The sequence below is a fragment of the Pieris napi genome, chromosome 11 (assembly GCF_905475465.1).
Source record: "Pieris napi chromosome 11, ilPieNapi1.2, whole genome shotgun sequence".
NCBI lineage: Eukaryota > Metazoa > Arthropoda > Insecta > Lepidoptera > Pieridae > Pieris > Pieris napi.
The window spans coordinates 5,708,337-5,731,213 of NC_062244.1; the positions used below are offsets into that span (position 1 = coordinate 5,708,337).

A 22,877-nucleotide genomic window follows, 5' to 3' on the forward strand; every position below is an offset into this window, starting at 1 on the left:
TCGATTTAAAAAATCGATATTTTCTGCTCGAAAAATCGATTCTTCGATTAATCGATCTCAGATCGCCATCCCTAATACGAATCGCGTCAGTACGACGGTAAATTTCATTGAGTACACTCGTACGTTTCGTATTATAATAATGAGTAACAATATTAAGAAAGCTTGCGTTGCTTTTAAATTAGTGATAGCATTAAAAAAACGTATAAAGCGAAAGAAATGGGCGAAACATTGGTTTCAAGATAGAGAAAAATCTGAATTCATCCATCTGAATTTATTAAATCAAATTCGGGAATACCAAGAAATGGACGACTATCAATCGGCTTTTCATTTTTATTCGAAATTTCAGCATATGAAATACCCAAGACTATGGATTGTATACATTTTCAGCTGCAGCACCCGATCGCTTCGAATCTGTTATTTTTTTTAATTCTTTTCTATAGTTCGATTTTAATGAATTGATCTTGGCAATCACGTCTTTAGCTGTCGCGCCTGGTTTAATTTTCTTAAAAATTTGAAGCAGCTGCTCATACGCATTCACCCTTTTCACTTTATTAATTATGTTTGCATTTGAGCTGTCCCATATCTCAGGTAGTGTTTCTAATACAAGTATAAATTCTTTCAAGTGTTTTTGGTCGTTTGTTTGAAGTGCGGCGGGCGCCGACTCAATATGCGCGTCCTCTTCCATCGCTGGCAGAATTAATTGTGACGCGATAAATATCGACCAGAGACTAGACGCTCGATATTTATCGACGATAATTGATACGGATCGTGGATTTTTAGATTTCTAGAAATCCAGCGATCCGTATCACGTATCGTGATAGGCGAATGCTACACGCTCGATATTTATCGTGATATTTATCTTGTATTTTTTTAGTATACTACACACTCGATACGAATCGCGTCAGTACGACGGTAAATTTCATTGAATACACTCGTACGTTTCGTATTATAATAATGAGTAACAATATTAAGAAAGCTTGCGTTGCTATTATATTAGCGATAGCATTGAAAAAACGTATAAAGCGAAAGAAATGGGCGAAACATTGGTTTCAAGATAGAGAAAAATATACACATCTGAATTTATTAAATCAAATTCGGGAATACCAAGAAATGGACGACTATCAATCGGCTTTTCATTTTTATTCAAAAATTTCAGCATATGAAATACCCAAGACTTTGGATTGTATACATTTTCCGCTGCAGCACCCGATCGCTTCGAATCTGATATTTTTTTTTAATTCTTTTCTATAGTTCGATTTTAATGAATTGATCTTTGCAATCACGTCTTTAGCTGTCGCGCCTGGTTTAATTTTCTTAAAAATTTCAAGCAGCTGCTCATACGCATTCGCCCTTTTCACTTTAATAATTATGTTTGCATTTGAGGTGTCCCATATCTCAGGTAGTGTTTCTAATACAAGTATAAATTCTTTCAAGTGTTTTTGGTCGTTTGTTTGAAGTGCGGCGGGCGCCGACTCAGTATGCGCGTCCTCTTCCATCGCTGGCAGAATTAATTGTGACGCGATAGGCGAATGCTACACGCTCGATATTTATCGTGATATTTGGATCGTGATCCAGAATCACGATCCAAATATCACGATAAATATCGAGCGTGTAGCATTCGCCATATTCAAGTTTGGTTGAACAGGCAACAGCAAACGGGGCGGGACGGCGACGCGGCGTGGATGTCAGACTGCGGACGTGTTGATCCTGTAAGCGTCGCGTCTGACGACCCGCCATTTGGCGTGATTTCTCGAGCATTTTGAAACAAGGTCATTGAGATTTCTTCCTATTAATTTCCAAATCGCTGATTTCAAGCTCGCAATTTTGTATGAATGGCCGAAATCATAAAAAACTGTGAACACTTTCGATTAGCTTTTCAACTCTCTCCATGTCCAGTTTTGTAGTCGAATACAAAGCTGCCGTCACGCCGGGCGCGACGCGTCGCGTCCCGCTATCTGTTTGAATACTACAACGAATACCCATAAAACACATGACGTAGCGTCGCGCTCACGCCCCGTCCAGCCGTACTTTTCTTGTACTACCGTCGCGACGGTGACGCGACGCGACCGTTGCCGTCGCGCCCGGTGTGACCTAAATTCGTATTGCTAAACGCATTTAAAACTAACATTTTGTGATGATTAATCATTTGTACTATGGATATATAAAATGGATTAAAAAAACAAATTTTTGGGTTGAAAATGAAACGTCATAATAACTTGTACTTTTTATATAACAAAACTACGTAGTAAGTGCGTGGCGCGGGACGCTACGTGAGCGCGTGCGGCGGTAACTGCGGCCGACCTTCCAACTTGCTGTAATCCAGATGAAATTCTTTCGCCACCTGAGAATAATAATACGGTATTAAATATGTATAGTTTCTTTTAAAGTACACATTACCACTTCTTAGCACTTATTGAAAATACAATAAACAAACAGAAGACGCTAAGTGCAAGAGATTTAAGAAAAAAAAAATACAAACTACAAAGCAATCTTAATATGAAATAAAGAAACAAACTATATGTGAATCTATTGTAAATATAATGTAGATTATACAATAAATACTAAAACATTTCCAACTATGAACCTGTGGCCGACCGCCTGAATAGTTGATTTTTCAAAAGGAAACAGTTTTGAAGAAATTGGGTGTACTAATAATTTACCTTGCGCCAATTATGCGCGTCAAAGAAGTAGTAGGTGCCGCGCTCGTAGGTGGACGTCTTCTCGACCATGGGCATACCTGGCGCCTGAGAGATCCACACTTTTTCCTCCATGTGATACCGCCACTCGCGGTTATATCTGGAAAGGACATTGATCTAATTATAAAATCTATGCCTAGTGTCTTAAAGTAGTTACAATCTGAGGAATTGAATTTTTTTGTGGATTTTACTTATCGTGGATATCGTGGAGTTGTATTTTATCACGATACGACCGAAATAATTCGGGTAAAAACGCTACTTAGCTAGTAGTTATATCCGGCTCGAAGGACCATGTAGAAAATAGCTTTCTTCTTCCTGAGTTATGGGTTATGAGCGCAATTGACATTTGCTATGTCCATTGCACAACACCAGGTTTTTAAATCACACTCTGAATCACTTAGCTAAAATTGCTCAACTAAGTACGGTATCTATACATGGTAAAAGATATGCGTCACATGTGTGCATATATGCTTAAAAAAAATTAACATGTCCCCACAATATTCTTATCATATTATACCCTAAGCAAGGTTATTAGTAAATTTGAATTGTGCAATTTATAAAAAAAAGACTTACAACTCCGCAGCAGCAGCAATTTGCAGTACATCACCGACGAAACAGTAAAATAGATAGAAAAGTAAGTCCTCCTTATATCGATTGAGTCTTAGAGGCGCTAATTTTTCTCTAATTGAGCCGTTTATCAAGTACTCGGGCGGGACGTGGTAGTCCATGTCTTGGGGTCTGGAGAATAATTAATATGGTTTTGATGGGCATACATTTTTATAAGATACAAAAACCTTTTTTTTATACAACAAGAGGCTCACTGAGGTGAAGTGATACCGCTGCCCATGGACACTCACACCCCCAGAAAACTCGCTAGTGCGTTGGCGGCTTTTTAAAAATCGATATGCTTTTTTCTTAAGTCGAATCGGTTCGGAAAAACATCAATGGGCAGCTGGTTCCTCGCTCCGAGATAAACGCTCAGTTGTGGAACGAACGAGGAACTATAACGATTTTACGGTTTAAGAAATTTTTATTAAAAATAATTCACATAGAAGAGATAAATAAAACCTACATAATAACTTAAATGATATATTACTAGTGAGAAAAACTACAACAGTAAGAACTCAAGACCAATCAGGTTAAATATTATTATTACAAATAAATTTTAAAACTATTTTTTTTTTAGAGTTTTGATTAACTAAATCCTTGGATTTCGTAAAAAACATCACAAACTTAATATAATAATTCTCATCTGTATATTATTAAATAATAGAATCTCTATACTGTAACAAGCACACCAGATTTTCTAAAATTATTTAATTATATGTCCTTCGTGCCTTTAAACATAGAGTAGTGCTGCGTAAAGGTATCCAGAAATTCTATAGAACTCCTGTGACCATATAGCCACCGCTATACTTAAAACTCATATTAAGTGTAGTGTGGTTTATATTAGGTCTTTTAGTCTAGTCGACAAGTTGAAAATGGAACAAAATAGAGATACTGCTCTTAAAATTATGTGCGATAGCTCATTGGATCCGGAATGACGTTTAGAAAAATGTGCCAAAAGCGTGTATATTAGCACATAAAAAATGGAGATAGAGTTCCGGGAGTCCGGAGTTTTTTATTGGAAATTTCCTCCTCTTTCAGAATCTTTTTTTTTAATTTCTTAAATATTAATAGTTTATTAAATATTGGCATAAAACTAAATACCTTTTTTTTCATCTTTAATTGTTTATAACTTTTGCAATTTTTTATGTGCTAATACACGCTTTTGGCACATTTTTCTAGACGTCATTCCGGATCCAATGAGCTATCGCACATAATTTTAAGAGCAGTATCTCTATTTTGTACCATTTTCAGCTTGTCGACTAGACTATTTCTAAAAAATACAGATCCACTACAATCGTTATTAACGATATTTTCCCCGTCCCATCTTTGTACCCGTGACCTTTCTTAAACGTGAAAAGATTATAATAATTTGGCACTTGCGAAGTTTTTACACAAAAAAACACCCGTACTATATATATAAGATATATAAAAGAATCACGTATTATTAAACTCACCTACAAGGCGTATCCGCCCACGGGCCCGCGAACGTTAAGTAAAGGTTATCGGGTGAGTTGAGATTGAGTCCCAACGCAGTCAAATCCTGTCCCAGTGCTAGCGATACGAGACTGGGGTCCGATTCCGCCGCCCGGATAAAGGTTAATAGCCCCACGATTCCATATTGGTTAGGTATCATCGTATCTGGTATATTCGTAACTTTACCTGAAAAAAAATGATACAACGTGTTACTTATACGACAAATACAATTTTTATTTGCTGATACGTATTTATTAAGGGAAGATTTAGAGTGCTCTGCATTTTTCTTAACTGCACGAAATTAAAGTATCATATTTAATATCTTTCAATAATTATTATATATTTTTTTATAATTATTGTTAGCTGACGAAACGTAACAATACAGTGAGTAAATAACTGAGATTTTTGTTGATCAAACAGATGTAGCAAAAGTGTTTACACTCATTTATATATGTATTATGTGTCACCCTCTAAACTTAAAGTATATTGTTTAGAATTCAATTTTATTGGGATCAAGTTTTATTTTAAGTAAAATACTAAATGTGTACTTAACAGATTAATTTAAATAAAATATACAAAGTCTACTACTACACTACATAAACAAACTTCCGAGATCTAAAACACAGACCAATCGTAAGTTAAAGAAAAATCGTTGCCATATATTTTTATGATCTAACACTTAACTAACACTGCGAGAAACATCTTTGACATAGATATCACTAATACAAGAATTGGTATTTAATTTATTTTAAGTTTATTATTTTTTAATTTAATGCACAGAATATAAACTGTTTTTATTTGGTTGTTAATTAAGATTTTACATTATTATTGATTTGCCTGCCAGTCTCTTTACTAAGATTTAAAAAATGAAGAAAGATTAACCAAATTAATTTTTCGTAATTATTAAATAATATTTATATAAATTATTATTATTTAAATTTATCACATCAATTTTCATATAATGTTTTTAAACAAAAGAATCTATTTTCATGCATACTAAAAAGCAAATAAAAACTACAAACTCTTGTACCATAACCCGTGGTACATCATGCAAAAGAATAAAACACTAAATTTTCAAAGCTATATTAATTTCCTAAATAAACACTTAAATACACACCATAAAATTCCGAATGTGCTCCTTGATCGACAACTTTAGGGCAGAAAAGGTTAATATCATTTTTCGTCAGCGATCCTGACGCATGCAGTGCAGAAAAAATATAATCAAAAATCATTTTTCACGTAATTTAAGTTTATGTAAGTATTGCATAATGACGGTTATTAAAAACAATATATTTGTACACTACTTTATCTAATCTCATTAACTAAGTTTGAAACAAATCTACGTAATGTATGAAACCTTAACGCTGAAAGCAGCTCATAGATGAGAAAACTAAACTTGTAATATTCCATATAAAAGAAATGGAATCTCTAAGTGGTATAATGTTTGTTATAATGACACAACCTGTATCACAATGAAGATTATACACATTATGGGTTTTTTTTCAAATATACGAGATTAGATAAAATAATCCAAATAATGTTATTGTCACTTAAAACATTAATTTAATTAATTAAGAAGTACAATTACTTAAGCAATTTAATAAAGATTGAAATAAGTCACCATAAATCCAATAGATAGCTAAAAAAGATCACTGCCCTATGCATAATTAAACTAATTATATTCCACAGTTAATTTTATGGGCTTTTTAGGTTTATAATTTAGTAAATATGTAATTAATTTTATAAGTACTTAACACGGCTGTTAATTAGTCTTTACCTAGATCGATAAATCTACAGACTGAACCCAATAATAATCGAATTTAACGGATATAAACGCGAATAATTAACACAACATCATTTCATCACCACACATCGTAAGATTCTTAGTAGACTTAGCACGAACTAGGACCACATGTCAAAACGAATACAGTTTTGAGACACGAAAGTCATGTTTCCATTATTTGTATATGGTAATAACATCGTAATCATAGCAACAAAGACAATACTTATATTCACGTTTTATAATCAGGCTGATAGTATAGGTGATTTAGTTTTTATGAGGTTTCATTTAAAAGTTCATTCTGAGACGAACTCATTAGAACTATAACTAAAATATCCCTTGAGACCCTTAGCAAGAAGGAAAATAGAGAATCAAATAAGTAATTGTATTAATTTACCATAAATTAAATAAATTATAACATTTATGTTTCATTGAATCTGTTCAGTGGTTTTGGCCATTGCTTAATGGTTAACTCTCATGGCTGGAGTCTGTAGTTTAAATTCGACAAAAATTTTAGAATTTATAGAAACACAGACAGCTGATTACAATACTCGTTACCTCGTGGCCTTTAGGTTCGACTACCAACGAATATAATACTATAAGTAAGCAGGGGAGCGTTCAAATATTACGTAACGATTTTTTTTCTATTAGCAAAAAGTTACGATACGGGGCGGGTATTGAATTACGCGTTATTGTTAATATTATTTTCGACTTTCCAGTACTTTACACCACATAATGGTAACTTTTAGGCATAAAGAGTCACTGGGTGGTCACGAAACGTTAAAACGTTGTACCCAATAAATTGGTACAGAAAAACGTTACGGCGCGTTACATGGGGGAGGGGGGTCAATAATCTCCAAAAATTGCGTGACGTAATACTTGAACGCTCCCCTTGAAGGGGGCTGATCACCCGTTTGCCTTAGAAATTTTTGCCCCATTACCCATCGGGAGGTTAGGGGGTATTGCGTGTATACCTTCGGGCGACGTCTGAATACCCTTCCTCGGGGGCTTGGTGTCTGGATGGATAAGGTCAGGAGGCGGGACGACAGGCGCTGCGCCTCCCGCACTCGAGGTGCCCGGCAACGCGGGGAAGTCTTCCGACGACATCGTGAATTCGGACTGTTCTGCCGTTGGCTGCTTAACCATACCCACTAGAAAATTTAAAGACACGACATTAGATACGCCTCGATGAGCTGAAAGAAGTAAATGTACAGGTAATTAGCAATTAAAACATTATGATCTCTTGCCTACAAAGAAAAATTATCAATAAATAGAGGTAGGCGTGAGACTTGATTAAATTAATATGAATTATATTAATAATTATTTTCACTTAGCGAACCCTAAACGAAGATTAATCTCTCTTTATAGAATAAAATAGTTACAAAAAACACATGATATTCCTGTTTGGAGTTGCAACATACAATTCAACACAATATAGAATGAGCACATTTTATTGGGCAATTTGGATAATTAGAATTGCTGATTACATTTTGTAACATATATAGAGATAATATAAATGCAATAAGACCGATGTGTAATAATGTAATACTTAAAGTAAAACACAGTTTAACGGATTAAAACGCGTTTATCTTACACAATTTCAAATGTTCACGGGTTGCATGCTGTGAAGTACGGGTAAGGTCGGATTCTAAAAATTAAAATTCAAGGTAAATATTTGAAAAAATGTGCTTATTAGACGGACTGTATCTTCTATAGTGAATTTCTTTAATACGTGATAAACATTTTTTTTTTTTTTGATACAATTAAAATTTTGGTAATCTCAGGATCTATTGAAACGATTTAAAAAATTGTTTTATCAATAGACAACTACGTTATTTGTCATATATATTATTATTATATGTATTACCCTGAAACATTCGCGATAGTCGGATTTGCAAAGTAATTGAACGGACCAAAAAGCGTTTCTTACGAACTTTGTACTATGACTTTCAGTTTATAGATATATATATATATATATATATATAGTTATTATTGATGATATGTATGTAATTAGATATTAATTTAAAATGTCGCTGTTAATCAGGCTTTACGGAGATGTAATCTGTGGTAGGTGACTACAAATACAACGCATTTAACTGATATTAAAATATTATATTCATAACACACAAAGCAATAGATTGCGTCAATATGGCAACATTTCAAGCCAATTCCACTAACGGTAAGATTCATGGTCGAAATAATGCCTAAAAAAGTCAGTATATGTCCAGTATATACATTGTATAAAAACAAGTTTTCCGCCCCGTATATCTGTCTGTTCGCGATAAACTCAAAAACTTATGCACGGAATTTGTTACATTTGTCAAAAATTCATGAGGAAGGTTTAGGTATATTATCAAGGTTTACGGATCACGGTTAACCACGTGAAGCCGGGGCGGGTCGCTAGATTGTTAATAATCATACTTCATTCATACACTATAGAACTGTTATTCTAATCTTAGGTGTTAGTTATCGTAAGAATAGTTTTTATGGCGTAACCTATGATTTGTTTTACAACAAATACTGTGTATACTCTATTAAAGCAGACCGCACTACTTCGGACGCAGAGAGAATTGTATGGAAGAAAACATAAAATTATATGCATTTCAGCGAGTTTGACATTAATATAAAAGAGGTTTCATGGAGTTTACCCCGTATTAATTAGTACTGTAATATTGCATGATCAGCCTACCGTAGGGTTTAGAGCCCGGCGGTGGTGGCGCCGCAGCTGGCGCTTGGTCTCCTGCCCCTCGCGCTGTTAACGATGGAAACTCGCTGAGATCCAGCAGCGGCGGCGTCGACGTGTCACCGCCTTCGCCAAACACCGAGTGGTAGTTGCTGCTATTGAACCGGGGAAGGCTCGCCATACTAGACTGAAAAAATTTAGATTCATATGCAGTGCTGGCATATTAGGGTAAGATTCAGATATGAGATATAACACCAATTGTTATTTTGACTGACGAGTCAAGTAATAGTCTAAATCTCAACTCTAAAAATAATACTTAGTCCCGTAAACAGCCTTGCATAATTAGTATCAAAGTCTGCTAAAACTGTATACAATGCAAAAAACAAAAACATACATGAAAATTTATTCAGAATAAAGAACACAACTGTGAATAAAAAGCCAATACGGCAACATATGTTTGACAAGAAAAGTTATGACCTAAAAATGTATTCATGAGTCTTAATATTCTCACCCAGCCAAAGCACATAACATGTGCAAGTACAAGCATTTAAGTGTATTTGTTTCCCATTAATGCTACATAATGGTTTCTGTAAGTGGGCAGAGTTATTGTGACTGTTTTATTTATTGTTTTTTCTTCATAGGTTTTTGCAATCCAAGAAAAATCAATTGTTCAGGTAATCATTCTTTTGTGCTTCTCAAAACAGTTTTTGTGTTGATTAGAATGTCCAGACATAATGTGGTGACTAGTTACAAAATATTGAATTTGAAAATATTAATATAGCATTTAGATAACAATAAACATTATTTACACAATAAACCTTCTTAGATTAATTTAATATTTTAGTTATAACTTTTAAAGATGAATGAAAAATAAATAAACTGTCGTACCATAGAATTAGAATTTGCTTGTGAGAGTGGTGTTGGTATTGGCACTCTCCGATCAGCAAATGCTCGCTGTCCAAACAGTGTTGACCTTGATGCCATCGAAGGTGGTGCCCCACCAGGCATTGCTGTCCCACTGCTCCGGCCAGGAGACAGTGGGCCACCAAATGTTGGGGTCACATGTCCAGAGACACCACTAACTAAACCTGAACCTACGCGCCCACCAACGCCTCCGCTAACGAGGCTTCTAGGAGCTTGTTGATAATTCAAGTTTGCCATACCCTGAAATTTTTGTTATTTTCATTAAAGAATGTATTTTATGGACTTAGAAAGAATAAAGGTCTACAGTTTGTGTCAACTACAATATTCATTATTCATTATATAAGGATATATATAGCATACAGTAGATAGTAGTTAGAACAAACTATTTCTATTGTTATGGTTAGCTCATTCCAGCATTTGTGTACACATAAATTTGTTGCAATTTGTTGCAATTTTTTGCATTTATTAATTTTTGGTATTAATATATATATAAGTTTACAAATCTTTAAAAGTCAACTCATATCTAATATGATTTTGTGTATTTATTTATATCCCCTTCAGAACAGAATTTTAATATTTATTAATTTAATAAAAATGACAGCAATTATTAATTTAGATAATTGTTGTTTAGGTTCCTAAATGCTGAAGTTAAACAAGATAACTTCAGGGTCTACTAATACAAAAACAGTATTTATTACAAAGTTACCACAACAGATGGTCATTAATATACTACATAATATGTTTCTTAGTGGTAATTTAATTTTGATGTCTTATTATCTCAAAATAATAACTACTTTCTTTAAACAATACTAAATGTGTTAATATGGAACAGGATTTTCTAGAGAGTACAAGATATAAAGTCAATGAACAATTATCTATACAAGCAATAAAGTTAATCTAAGCATGACAGTACTAACATTGCACTGAAAAATTTTGATTTTACTCCAACTTTAACTTATTGAATCGTCCAGGATTACTAATCATTTCCTTGATGTATACTTTGTGCACCAAATCCTAGATGACAAAATCACATAATGTTAGCCTTTTTAAATATAGGATACAATTAATTTTACCATTTATATGTTTTGGAGAACCAACTTCAAATTGATAATGTAAATTATACCTTATGGATGTTTAATAATGCAGAAATAAATTGTCATTAAAAAAATATGTCAGGGGCAATTGGAATTAGAATTAATAGAGTAAAATAGCAATAAAAATATAAAAGAAATGGCTAGGTTTGTGCACCCATGTATGCAGCCATAGAAAATGACATGTTTAAGAAATAAAGGTAATTGTTATCAAAAGTCAATAATAACAAATAGAGTTGGTATATATATATCAAGGTGGTTATTTATTCTCCTGTCAAATAATGGCGACCCTGGAAGACGTTCCAAATTCAGTTTACTGTTCATTTAATAAATTGAATATTTACCTAATGTGTTAACGACAGTCCTTAATTATTATTCTAGTAACCGTATGGATGGTACATAATCATTTACACTTCGTGAAAATTAAGTTTTTCCACTTGAATGAAATAAACAAAAGTTTGTTGACTGTTCAATTTTTTACAATTTATAATTTTTTGCACTAACAAAGGCAATCCAAGGCTTTTTTTCCATGTAACACTGCTATAAAACACTGAAAACTTTATACATGTTTACGTTACTATTTATTATTTTAACAATTTCACTCTGGTTTGTCGAACGCCACATTACTCTAAACAACTGGCGGCCATATTGTTAGGCCGGATATTACGATTTCAGTCACTTATTTATCTCACATTTCTATTATAAAAGGTCTTGTTATAAAACAAATAAAATAATCCGCAGTAAAATTAATCGCAAATTTCTTTTTTTATTATTTTAGAGGTTTAATTCAATATTTCTAAAATAATTATGAAAAACTGTAATTTAGGACGTCTATTGTCTATACGTAAGAAAGTTTAAATTTGTTACCATTTCTCAAGTCAAAATCAAAACGTCATTATGAAATTTTGGTCAAAATATGTATTTTAAATATTTTCAACATTCATAAACATATTGATAACAGTATTTAAATATATCTTGAACCTATGTTTTATTATGAAATAAAATTATTCTTCTTAAAACATATGCTAATTGTATTAAAATTCATAATAAACTTTAGTCAGATATTTGAAACGGAATCAGAAAATATACATTAAACCTATACTGTGTAGGGGATTCCATAGAATAATAATTAGAATCATATTAAACTATGTTACAAGACTGTGTAAGTGAATAATGTAGGCAACAAAACACAAATTATTCCTTATGTATTAACACAGACTTACCTTCATAGTTTTACGAATTTATAGTAATCCCGCAATGTTTTATCAACTATCAAAAACGTATAGTATCTACTTATTTTTAAAGTGATAATATTAGTAAACAAATCAGTGTTTACGTCATATTAAGTAATTTACTATAAAATATACACGCTTCTCACTATCTTAGTTGAAAACCTTAAAATTAGAAGGTAGAATTAATGTCTGTCTACCCGCATTCTTTACAGATTTTTTTGATAATTTTAAGGAAATCAGAATAAGTTTTTTTATTACAACCTGTAAAATAATATAGTCAAATAAAAAGTTTCACAATCATTGTTTTTAAAAAAAGGATACCAAGTTCTAGTTATTTAGCGGATATTCGACAAAATATGGCAAGCCCTTCAAAGTCAGGGTGTTTTACTCCCCCTATTAATATGTAAAAATAATCAAGAATATAAATAAAAATTAAGAAACTAGAGTAATAATGAATAAATTATGAGGGATTATAGATGTTGGACGAGCAGTGAGACAGGGAGATCGTCTGTCATCAAAACTGTTTTCGGCGGTTTATAGCTGTTACATCTGAATCCCAAATTTGGGCTCCCACTAAAGCGCAGCATACAAAGCTACGTGTGTCTCAAAGAATGCATGCATAGATGATGATGCATGATATGGAAGAAAAGAATAGATTAAATAAAGAATACATCACTAAGAAAAACAACATTTTTTTTTAAATAGCTGTTTTAGTTTTATTTCACGAAAAGTGCCCGCGACCTCCCCGTTAAGTGCCTACTTCATAAATAAATAATTACGCAGTTCGCTCGTTACGCAGATTGTAGAAAACTACCTTGATAGTTTATTTCCTTCATTGTACCTCACTTATAATCCAAGTAAATCATAACCATAACATTATAGAGTTTGGGTACATCTTGCGACCTCTTTAAATAAAAGCAGGTAAGAAGGTTTCGGTGTATTTAAATAGTATAGTCCTTTTCATGAAAGAAGTCCCCCAGACGCGGCGCTGCAATCGCATGACGTAATGTTGCCATTTATGAGTAAAAAATTTACCTATTTTATTTACATTTAGCAGATGTAATTTATCAAATAATATTATTTTCTGCATACTTCGATGAAACAATATTTCTGTTATGTAAAAAGTATATTTTTATTTACTTAAATTAGCGGTGTTCTACCTACTTACAGGGAAAAGATGAGAAAATAGGGTAAAGAAAAGCAATACAATTTTTTATTCAGAGTTTTATTGCATAATTTGGGTTACAATTTTTTTCGAAGTACAAGCCGCTGTTATACCTTCGTTTGTAATTCTTGTTACAGTTTTCTCTGACACACCTGCAAATTAATTATGAACAATTAAAAATAATAGTAACTTTCAGTTTATAATGCTTATGTAATATGTAATATATGTTTTAATTTCAGTTACCTAGTTTCATCACGTTATGTATTTATTCAATTTTGTCGCAAAAACGAATTTATACCTTAAAAGTCCCATCAATACAGCAAAAAATTATTAAATAGCAACTCTAAAAAGTACCTGTTATGGCGGCAACTCTCTTCCGAACATTGTTTAGTGGTATTAAAACACCTTGATTCTTATGTTCCGCTTCACAGAACTCTTTCACCTTTAATATCATTTCTCGAGCCGAACTTTTTACAACTTTTGGCATTGTAATAAATCTTTAAAATGCACTAAGCTAGTTAAAAATTCACAAAAATATACCACAACAAACGAACTTGATAACATCGACGAATGACAACATTGCCGACCTGTCAAATTTAGTTCCAAAAATCACCGCGGGACTTCTTTCATGAAAAGCACTATATTTCGTTAATTTATGATAAAACCCCACAGAGCTAATTAGACAATAACGACTTTTATCAGAGACAATAATTGTCTATGAAAAGTCATACGGAAAATTTATTGAATTAAGTGGTAACACCGAGATCATATGATATTTCAATGGAGAAGCACGTCTGATAGGCGTCGACATATATCTCTAGCCAGTGTTTAATTTTCTGGCTCAATATCGGCGGTTTTACGTGTCATTGGTGTTAAAAATATAACTTTCAGCCATGGCGCTCAGCGATGCAGATGTTCAAAAACAGGTATTTACATAAATTCGGCTACAATCATTTCCTTACACGTTCCAAATGTAATGAGTTTGTCAAGATGATTGATCCAAGACTAGAACCAAAGGCGATGTCATATATTGATTGTTATAATTAACGAGAGGCTATGCATTTTTATGTATTTTGGCATGAACATGCTGATTTTGTCTTGAGTCTTTGTATCCATATTTCCGTAAAATATGTCAAGTTCTGAAGTTTGAGTAACCATGGGTCCTCTTTTACCAGATCAAGCACATGATGGCCTTCATCGAACAAGAGGCCAATGAAAAGGCCGAAGAAATCGATGCTAAGGCCGAGGAGGAGTTCAACATTGAAAAGGGCCGTTTGGTCCAACAGCAAAGGTTGAAGATCATGGAATACTATGAGAAGAAGGAGAAACAAGTTGAACTCCAAAAGAAAATGTAGGTGTGATTTTATTGTCAATGTTTAGTGAGCAAACCATACTCAGCTTTACAAAAATTAAACATACAACATATTACATGTTTCCACAATCACTTGAACTTTTGTTCAAATTTTGATTGTTGGAAACCTTAAATGTTTCCACATAACTTAAATTAAGTAATAATTTATAAATATAGATTAATACTTGTAGGGTAGAAATTAATGTCCTTAAAGATCATATGACCATTGAATTTGTAGTAAGTATAAAGCAGTATATAAAATTCTTTACTTTTAAGTAATACATTGTAACTTTTATAATTTATGTATTAACATTTGCAGCTTAGGAATTATTTGGAAACATTATTTTAATTAAGTATATGAATATTACTTTGTAGAAATAACATGAACTTTATATCAAACAAAACAGCTGCAGTTACAATTTAGCAAAATGTTTTGTTTAAGAAAAAAATTGTTTGATACATTTTGCAAATATTTTGATTCTTTGTTTAGGATCTGTAACTTTAACTGTAAATCACTATTTTATTGTAGATATGATTGTTCTACAGTAATTTTAAACTGGTTTTTCCTTATATACATATATATTAAAATTCTACACTACCATTCTATATGATTGTATCAATTTAATATTTTTGATAACATATTTAAATTATAATAGTTATAGTTCATTCCATGTAAGCTTTAATATTGTGGGTTGAAATCCTGGCTAAACCATTATGGTTCCAGGTCTGTAGGTACAGTAGGCAATATCCTTAAAAATTATCTAATAGACAGAAATAAAGATTCTTCTATGTTGGGGGTTCACACAACTTTAATATTACGTAGTATGAATTATTTTAAACATTTTAAAATATAGAGTTCTATATTGCATATTGAAATTTAAAAAAAATATGGCTATTAAATTATGTATTATTTTACCTACACAGCCAGTCATCAAACATGCTGAACCAAGCTCGTCTGAAGGTACTTAAAATACGTGAAGACCATGTACGCAGTGTACTGGACGAGGCCCGCAAACGCCTGGCTGAAGTTCCCAATGACACCAAGCTGTACTCAGACCTTCTTGTCACACTCATGGTTCAGGCTCTATTCCAAGTAAGAAAAAAATATTGACATAAAATGGGGTCAATAAATTTATTTATAAGAAAGTTATATTAGTTTTGTTGTTCTTATTTATACTTTCACTGATTTCAAAATAGGTATTGAATTGCATATAATGAGCAATACTATACAAAAGGTTTAACAGGTCATTTGTTGCTTTTAAGTATAAGTTAAAAAAAAAATATATGAGTAGGATTTTTAAACGTGATTGTTGTTTTTATAAATGAAATTTCTTTTTCCAGCTTGTTGAACCAGCCGTGACTATCCGTGTAAGACAAGCAGACAAGGCCCTTGTAGAATCCCTCTTTGCCAAAGCCCAGCAGGACTACAAGGAAAAAATCAAGAAGGATGTACAGTTGAAGCTTGATGCAGACAACTTCCTATCACCTGACACCTGTGGTGGAATTGAACTTATTGCTGCTAAGGGTCGCATCAAGGTATGTGTATAAATTCTTACTTTATTTATCTAAGTAATTATGGTTTATGCTAGTTACATATCAACAATAAAAAAAACATGTTGATTATAAAATAGGAGTTTAAATGAGCCTATTCCCAAGCTCCAAATTTTTTTTCTATTTTTTTAATTAAATAGATAGATGTCAATTAATATAATAAAAAAATAATTTGCTTTATTGCTTAAACAATATTTCTATTTAGGGGTGAATGAATGCTAAGTTTTTTTGAACACTTTATTGGAATTGTAATAAAATTTTAGATTTCCAACACTTTGGAGTCCCGGATGGAGCTGATCGCTCAGCAGCTGCTGCCGGAGATCCGTACCGCTCTGTTCGGACGCAACCCTAACCGTAAATTCTCCGACTAGATTATTACCCTATATTTGTTACTACTAACATTTAAACTTTCTTATTAGTACTAAATAAGTGTTTTATTTTGCCTAAATAATAATTATATATTTTAACATGTAATGCCGTTTAGAATATCTTGAATAATTAGTCATCAGAAATGTTAATCAGATCATGTAAAGCTGGAACCTGGTTTTACAGTGAGTGCATTAGTTTCGCCGAAATATTTTACTAACAATTCATTCGAATAGCCCATTTATATTAGAGGATGTAGTTTATAGGATTTTGGAAACGTTTAATGTTGCTATAGATCATGTATGGAATTTATCAAATGTCTAACCAATTTCAGTATTAAGGCACAAGTTACGGGATGCCTTCCTCAGAGGATGGTCTCTACCTGTTTTCATTAACCTGAACTCATCTTCTAGGGAATAAATAATGACTGTAAGAATGAGGTATGACGGCAGCATCCTATGCTATGTCCACTTAAATCTAGATTTAACTGGGCGCAGTGTAGTGTCATAAATCATTCTTGCAGTACAATACATTCCTTCCTGGTAATCTTCGTTTTTGGCTTGCTTAAATGAGCACTATAGCTCATAATTTAAGATATGTATGTTTCGATTATGGCACTGTTAAAATTCTTATGTAAATATATAGATGTGTTTAAAGAAGTGTTTTATTTATATTTTATATCATAAGGTGTGACGTTATTACCTACTTACGGCCAAAACCAATACGCAATCTCAATCCAATTTTAGCTGTCATAGACTGACAATTCAATCCATTTCTAAAGAAAAGCATGCCAATATTCAATACATGGACTGAGATACCAATCTAATTATTCAACCAATCGTTCAGAGGGCGGATAAGAGATTGAAGATTGCCCTCTGTATGAAAATGAATGTTTACTCATGCCAACAACCTATCTGTCCATTTTGACAGTTGCTCGATTGGCCAAATCAATCTCGGATTGCTATCGGTGAAACTCGTATGATTTGGGTTTGGGATTGCGACCTAACTTAATATTCATTGGGAAAATTTATTCATCTTCGTCATCTTCCAGTTCTAGTGATAGTGATTTTGAAGTTTAAATGCAATTATCCGATTGGGATAGTAATTCTGAAGCTGGAAGAAGACAACGTACTTCTGTGCGAAGACATAAGAAAACAAGAATTAATTATATCCAGAGCCTGAATGACGCCGAATTCACATTTAGATTTAGGTTAACAAAAGAAGCTTTGGAGACACTTTTACACAAAGTGATGTCTATCATATATGACTTCTTGCAGGTTTCATCTTTTTATCAACTTTTGTAATTTTTTTTTAAATATTAGCTACAACCAAAAATATTTGTTACTATAGATACTACCTACTAACACCACTTCAAAACCTCAAGACTCCAGCAGAACATCTTTATAACGAATCTCAAATACGAAGCAGAAATGTGGTGGAAAGGACATAATATGGTGTTTGGAAAAAATCGGTTCCCCAAAATCGGTTTGTCAAAAAAGGTTTTGCTTCAAGTATCTCGTGTACAAGCCGTGATAGTGGCATGTGCAGTGTTGCACAATATTGCTATTGATATGCGAGATGAACATTTTGAACTACTGCAACAAGTAGATGAACCAGCTGATGATATTGATCAAAGCGCAATTGACAACGTGGGAAATGCAAGTGTGCGAAGTAATCTTATAAGTGATTATTTTGCTTTATTACTATAATATTTTATAAATTACAACATTTTTGAGATAAATTAAATAATTTATTTAAATAAAAATACAAATTTTTAATACAATACATCCTCGCTCCAGGCACAAAATCTATTATTTTTCTAATTTATTTAACAATATATTTTTTTCTATGGCCCATAATTCTCTTTTATGCTCTCTTTCTTCCTCTTCAAATGCCCATTGCTTTCTCTTATTTAGATGCTCTTCCTTTCAATTGACTTTCATTTCCTTCGACAGACAACAATATCATGTCTTTGACTTTTTCCTCGATAGGGGGTAAGAGGAGTAGCAGCACTAGGGCCACCTCCTGTACGATATGTTTCAGCATGTATCAAGGCAGACTTTTTTCTTGTAGCCCTCTTTAAGCTTTAGCACTGCGAAAGTTTACCCCACTTGTGCTATTAAACAGCGCCTCCAGCGTCTTCCAGCACCGCTCTTTCTCCTGCCAGGTGACTGAGTCACTCTTTTTATTTTCTAATATATTTTTATGGTCAGCAACAAGCGAAGTTAGAAGGTCAACTTCTTCCCGGCTGAAATTGACGCTTCTTTCACGTTTTTGCGTAGACATTTTTTACAGCAAACTTTTGGTATGCTTGAACACAACATATTGCATTGAACGAAACGCGGTCGAGAGGCAAGGATCACGCAAAAGATTGCTGTCAATCTTTTGTCAAATAAACAATCGGATAGCAGAAATGTTTATTGGCATGCAGATTGGAGATCGGTCTTTAGATAATCAGTCTAAGATTGGTTATAATCATAGATTGATGATACATTATTAATTTTGGCCGTTAAACTATGACAAAATAAGCGATTCTGAAAAAGTTTTGTTGAAATATTTTTGGATCGAAATGTCACCGTCATATGTTCATAAATTAATAAGATCTAAGAGAAAAGTCTTATATACATAGTTAAAACAGTATTATTTTTAAGTTTATTGCAATATTATTATTTTTTAAATCGACGAAAAAGCAAGATGACAGACCCTTCTAACTTTGAAGATTCGAGTTTATAATTTACTATGGATCAACGTATTAAAGGACCATTGAAGAGTTTACAGCCTTGCACAAGCTAGGTTTAATAATATTCAATTAATTAGGTATCTGTCTAGATAGTACCTAGAACAAAAACAATAAAACACTATTCCTTAAAATCTCATATTTTATTATCGGGATTTCGCCCATGTTTATTTCATATAATATCGATCCTACTTTCTACTATGTTATTGTGCTATCGAAATAAGAGTAATCTCTTCATATTAGGCATAAAGCTGCTACATCCACATCTTCCGTGCAGATTCTCTCGTTGGATTGGTTGTTATATAGCCTAGCTAAACCCTTTTATTTGAAAATGTCCATGTTGGCAAATGGCAGTATGGTGGACTCAGTTTCCGCACTTAGACTCGTACTCGGTCCGTTGTGCTTAAAGTCCTGGCTAACTAAGCCAGCCTAGCTCCTTCCAGAAGCACAGAAGTCTCCTGGCAGGCTTCACGGAGTGACCTCACTACTCCGAGGATTTCTGCACGTTGTTTAGCTACAGCCTCGCATTCCAGGACTACGTGGGTGACTGATTCCTCTGCGCTGAAACAGCCTCTGCACATGGGGCTGTCTGTGGCGCATGGGGCGAAAAGATGTTTATTAAAGAGAGAATGGCCCGTAATTGTCCCTATCAGTTTTGAGATTAGTTCTGTTTAGGCTTAGAAGTCGCTTTGTCATTTGCGGGTTAACCCGTTAACTACTGGCAGTGCCATTTGAGACTGCAGTACGCGCTTTGCGACGTTGATGTTGGAGTTCTGCGGATCTTTCGCCATGTTGGCAGTACAAAATATTGAATTAAAACACAGAAAGGTCACCTTCTTATGATTCTTTATTAGAACACGAAAATACATACATAATATTGTTTGTACCGTGAAATTAAATAAAATTCTATCACAGGAACGTCGTTTACAAATTATCTTAATTACTGGAATTACATTGTTCTATTAACATTATATGTATATATATCTGACTGGAAACAATAATAACTATATATACTTAAATCATAATTAAGTACATCATTTGGTATACCAAGCAAGTAACATTTGTTTAATGGTAAATCGTTTTCTGTGAAAACACATTCATATTTATAGTCCTGCCTACTACTTCAGGACTTCCTACTAATTAATAAATCTAAAAATGTGCTAATATAGTACTATATTGTGTTATAATGCTATATTTAAAACTAGTCTTTGAATGGCGGTAGGCCAAACAGTTCTGGTTTAAATTCTTCTAACGAACTAAGCACAAGCGTAGCCTCTTTGGTCAAACTCTTGTCTATACGAGGATCAGGAACCATGACAACTTGCATACCAGCTGCGACGGCAGCTTTTACACCATTTACTGCATCTTCAAATACTAAACACTGCAACAAAAGATATGACGTTTCAATTGTTGTGTTACTGAGATGTTGATACAAACGATGCGTGGAGAGTGTTGTAAACTCTTGCAACAAACAGTTGTAAGTTTAACATTAGTTTTAGAGAGTAATAGGGTGATATTTAGAAACCAAACTTATCGAATATTGGTGTCAAGTCTAATTTCCGAACCTTACCCATAGAACCGTAAAATATTTCCGCGTCAAAATTAAATGAAAATTTACGACATTTCCTATTTAGACGTTAAAAATAATAGCAGAGTCTGAAGCCTAAACTTATTATACTAAATAAAAACTATGTAATAAAAATGTTTTTTCATAAATATAGCACAAGTCAGAGTTGCTTTTAGATAAAGCATGTAATGATAAAAATGTGCTATATCTTTAGTATAGTTAAGATAAACTTATCAACATGTAATGGTTTTATTAAGCATTCTATCTTTTAAAAAAAGTAGGGCGCCTATACCACACATTAAAAAGTATATAGAAATTTCTATTCCATTGCCAGGAAAACTAAAAAAACAATTTTACTATAGTGTCAAAAACGTAGAAACAAAAATGTATATTTGACAAAAGAAAAAAAAATACTTTGTCAATATGTAATTGGAAATGGATCTAAAATGTTAATTAGTTTCAGTCTTTCAATAAAACTGAAATGTATACATAAATATATATTTAACTTTTTATTTAACTTACTTTTTCGGGTACAGGTTTATCAGGGAATTTCATTGCCGTTACTAAAAATATGTCTGGATGAGGCTTTCCATTCTTTACTGAAGGGTCTGAGGATCCAAATGTTTTGTAAGGAAACAATGAGAAAAATTCTGTATGATGTTTATCTACTTTGCAATGGTAGCTCTCTTCTCCAGAACTTGTAGCTAAAGCGATGGGTATTTTGTGTTGGTGCAAATGTTCAACAAGTCGTCTAGCACCTGGAATCAAACAAAGCCAACTTTTAACATTAATTTGTCTGTTTATTTATAGTTCTTTATTATTTAAACCTCTTAAAGTCAATAATGACTATACTGACACAGGATATCCAAAAATTTATAAACCAGTCAGATAATAATATCTGAATATGGTTTTGACTTATTATTAATAGTGAATCATATAAGAAAATTTCACAATATCAACCTGGCAATAACTGGCAATCAGCAAAAATACTTTCTCCTTTTTTACATTCTTGTAGAAACTCTTCTGGGGTCATTGGAAGGTCAAGTTCTCTGATAACCATTGTAGCACTTTCAATTGCTTGAGTTCCCATTATTTTTAACTTTACATCAAATGTATATTCCTTTCCATACTTTGACACAATGTTTTGAAATAGCTTAGTGTACAAATCTTCAGTATCTGAAATATTTATTGTTTTAGTTAAAGAAAGAATTTTGATTTAAAGTACATAATTTGTAAATAAATTTGAGATAAATATCTATTACTGAAAATAAATTACTCACTTAGTAATAAACCATCCATATCAAAAAGAACATGTGTTACTGGTTTAACATCCATGTTAAATTTACAAGTATACCAAAAAAATTTGAATATAAAATAGTGAGTTGTATAATGGATTGCAACAGTGATTAACAGCTGTTCATTGGGATTTGGAATTTCAGGTCCAAATTTACCGATTCTAGTCTAGATACCTCGAGTTCAAAGTTACTTGGTAATGTAGATTAAGATGTAGTTTCTGTAATATTTTTAAATCCTCAATAAAATCAATTTGACCGAAAATTCGAAATTTAAATAAACTTCTATCAACTCCTCTGACGTCTACGGTCTAAATACAATATGAATTATGATTACATACTAGACACTAGTATTCATCA

At 32.8% G+C, this 22,877-nt stretch overlaps 3 protein-coding genes across 8 annotated transcripts; 1 reads left to right on the forward strand and 2 right to left on the reverse strand.

Moving 5' to 3' along the window:
- Positions 1-2,212: 2,212 nt before the first annotated feature.
- On the reverse strand, positions 2,213-12,636 carry LOC125053929 (regulator of gene activity-like). 6 transcript variants are annotated; one of them, XM_047655554.1, is made up of 10 exons: positions 11,601-12,107; positions 11,083-11,179; positions 10,130-10,405; positions 9,248-9,428; positions 7,533-7,709; positions 5,896-5,970; positions 4,760-4,964; positions 3,270-3,434; positions 2,661-2,796; positions 2,213-2,341 (listed from the first exon to the last, which is right to left on the reverse strand). In XM_047655554.1, the coding sequence occupies exons 3-10, from the start codon at positions 10,400-10,402 to the stop codon at positions 2,267-2,269; spliced, it is 1,287 nt and encodes a 428-aa protein (XP_047511510.1). In that variant the 5' UTR covers positions 10,403-10,405; positions 11,083-11,179; positions 11,601-12,107; the 3' UTR covers positions 2,213-2,266. The 6 variants fall into 6 exon arrangements, with proteins under 6 accessions (XP_047511510.1, XP_047511511.1, XP_047511508.1 ...); XM_047655555.1 differs by lacking the exons at positions 11,083-11,179; positions 11,601-12,107 and adding an exon at positions 12,480-12,632 and having other exon boundaries at positions 5,896-5,928; XM_047655552.1 differs by lacking the exons at positions 11,083-11,179; positions 11,601-12,107 and adding an exon at positions 12,480-12,632.
- Positions 12,637-14,412: 1,776 nt separating this feature from the next.
- LOC125053825 (V-type proton ATPase subunit E) lies at positions 14,413-17,577 on the forward strand. The gene is made up of 5 exons (XM_047655398.1): positions 14,413-14,579; positions 14,829-15,004; positions 15,929-16,097; positions 16,346-16,540; positions 16,819-17,577. The coding sequence occupies exons 1-5, from the start codon at positions 14,547-14,549 to the stop codon at positions 16,924-16,926; spliced, it is 681 nt and encodes a 226-aa protein (XP_047511354.1). The 5' UTR covers positions 14,413-14,546; the 3' UTR covers positions 16,927-17,577.
- A 2,910-nt stretch (positions 17,578-20,487) lies between these two features.
- On the reverse strand, positions 20,488-22,820 carry LOC125054151 (pseudouridine-5'-phosphatase-like). The gene is made up of 5 exons (XM_047655879.1): positions 22,506-22,820; positions 22,186-22,401; positions 21,748-21,983; positions 20,857-21,039; positions 20,488-20,826 (listed from the first exon to the last, which is right to left on the reverse strand). The coding sequence occupies exons 1-4, from the start codon at positions 22,558-22,560 to the stop codon at positions 20,860-20,862; spliced, it is 687 nt and encodes a 228-aa protein (XP_047511835.1). The 5' UTR covers positions 22,561-22,820; the 3' UTR covers positions 20,488-20,826; positions 20,857-20,859.
- Between the last annotated feature and the right edge of the window lie 57 nt (positions 22,821-22,877).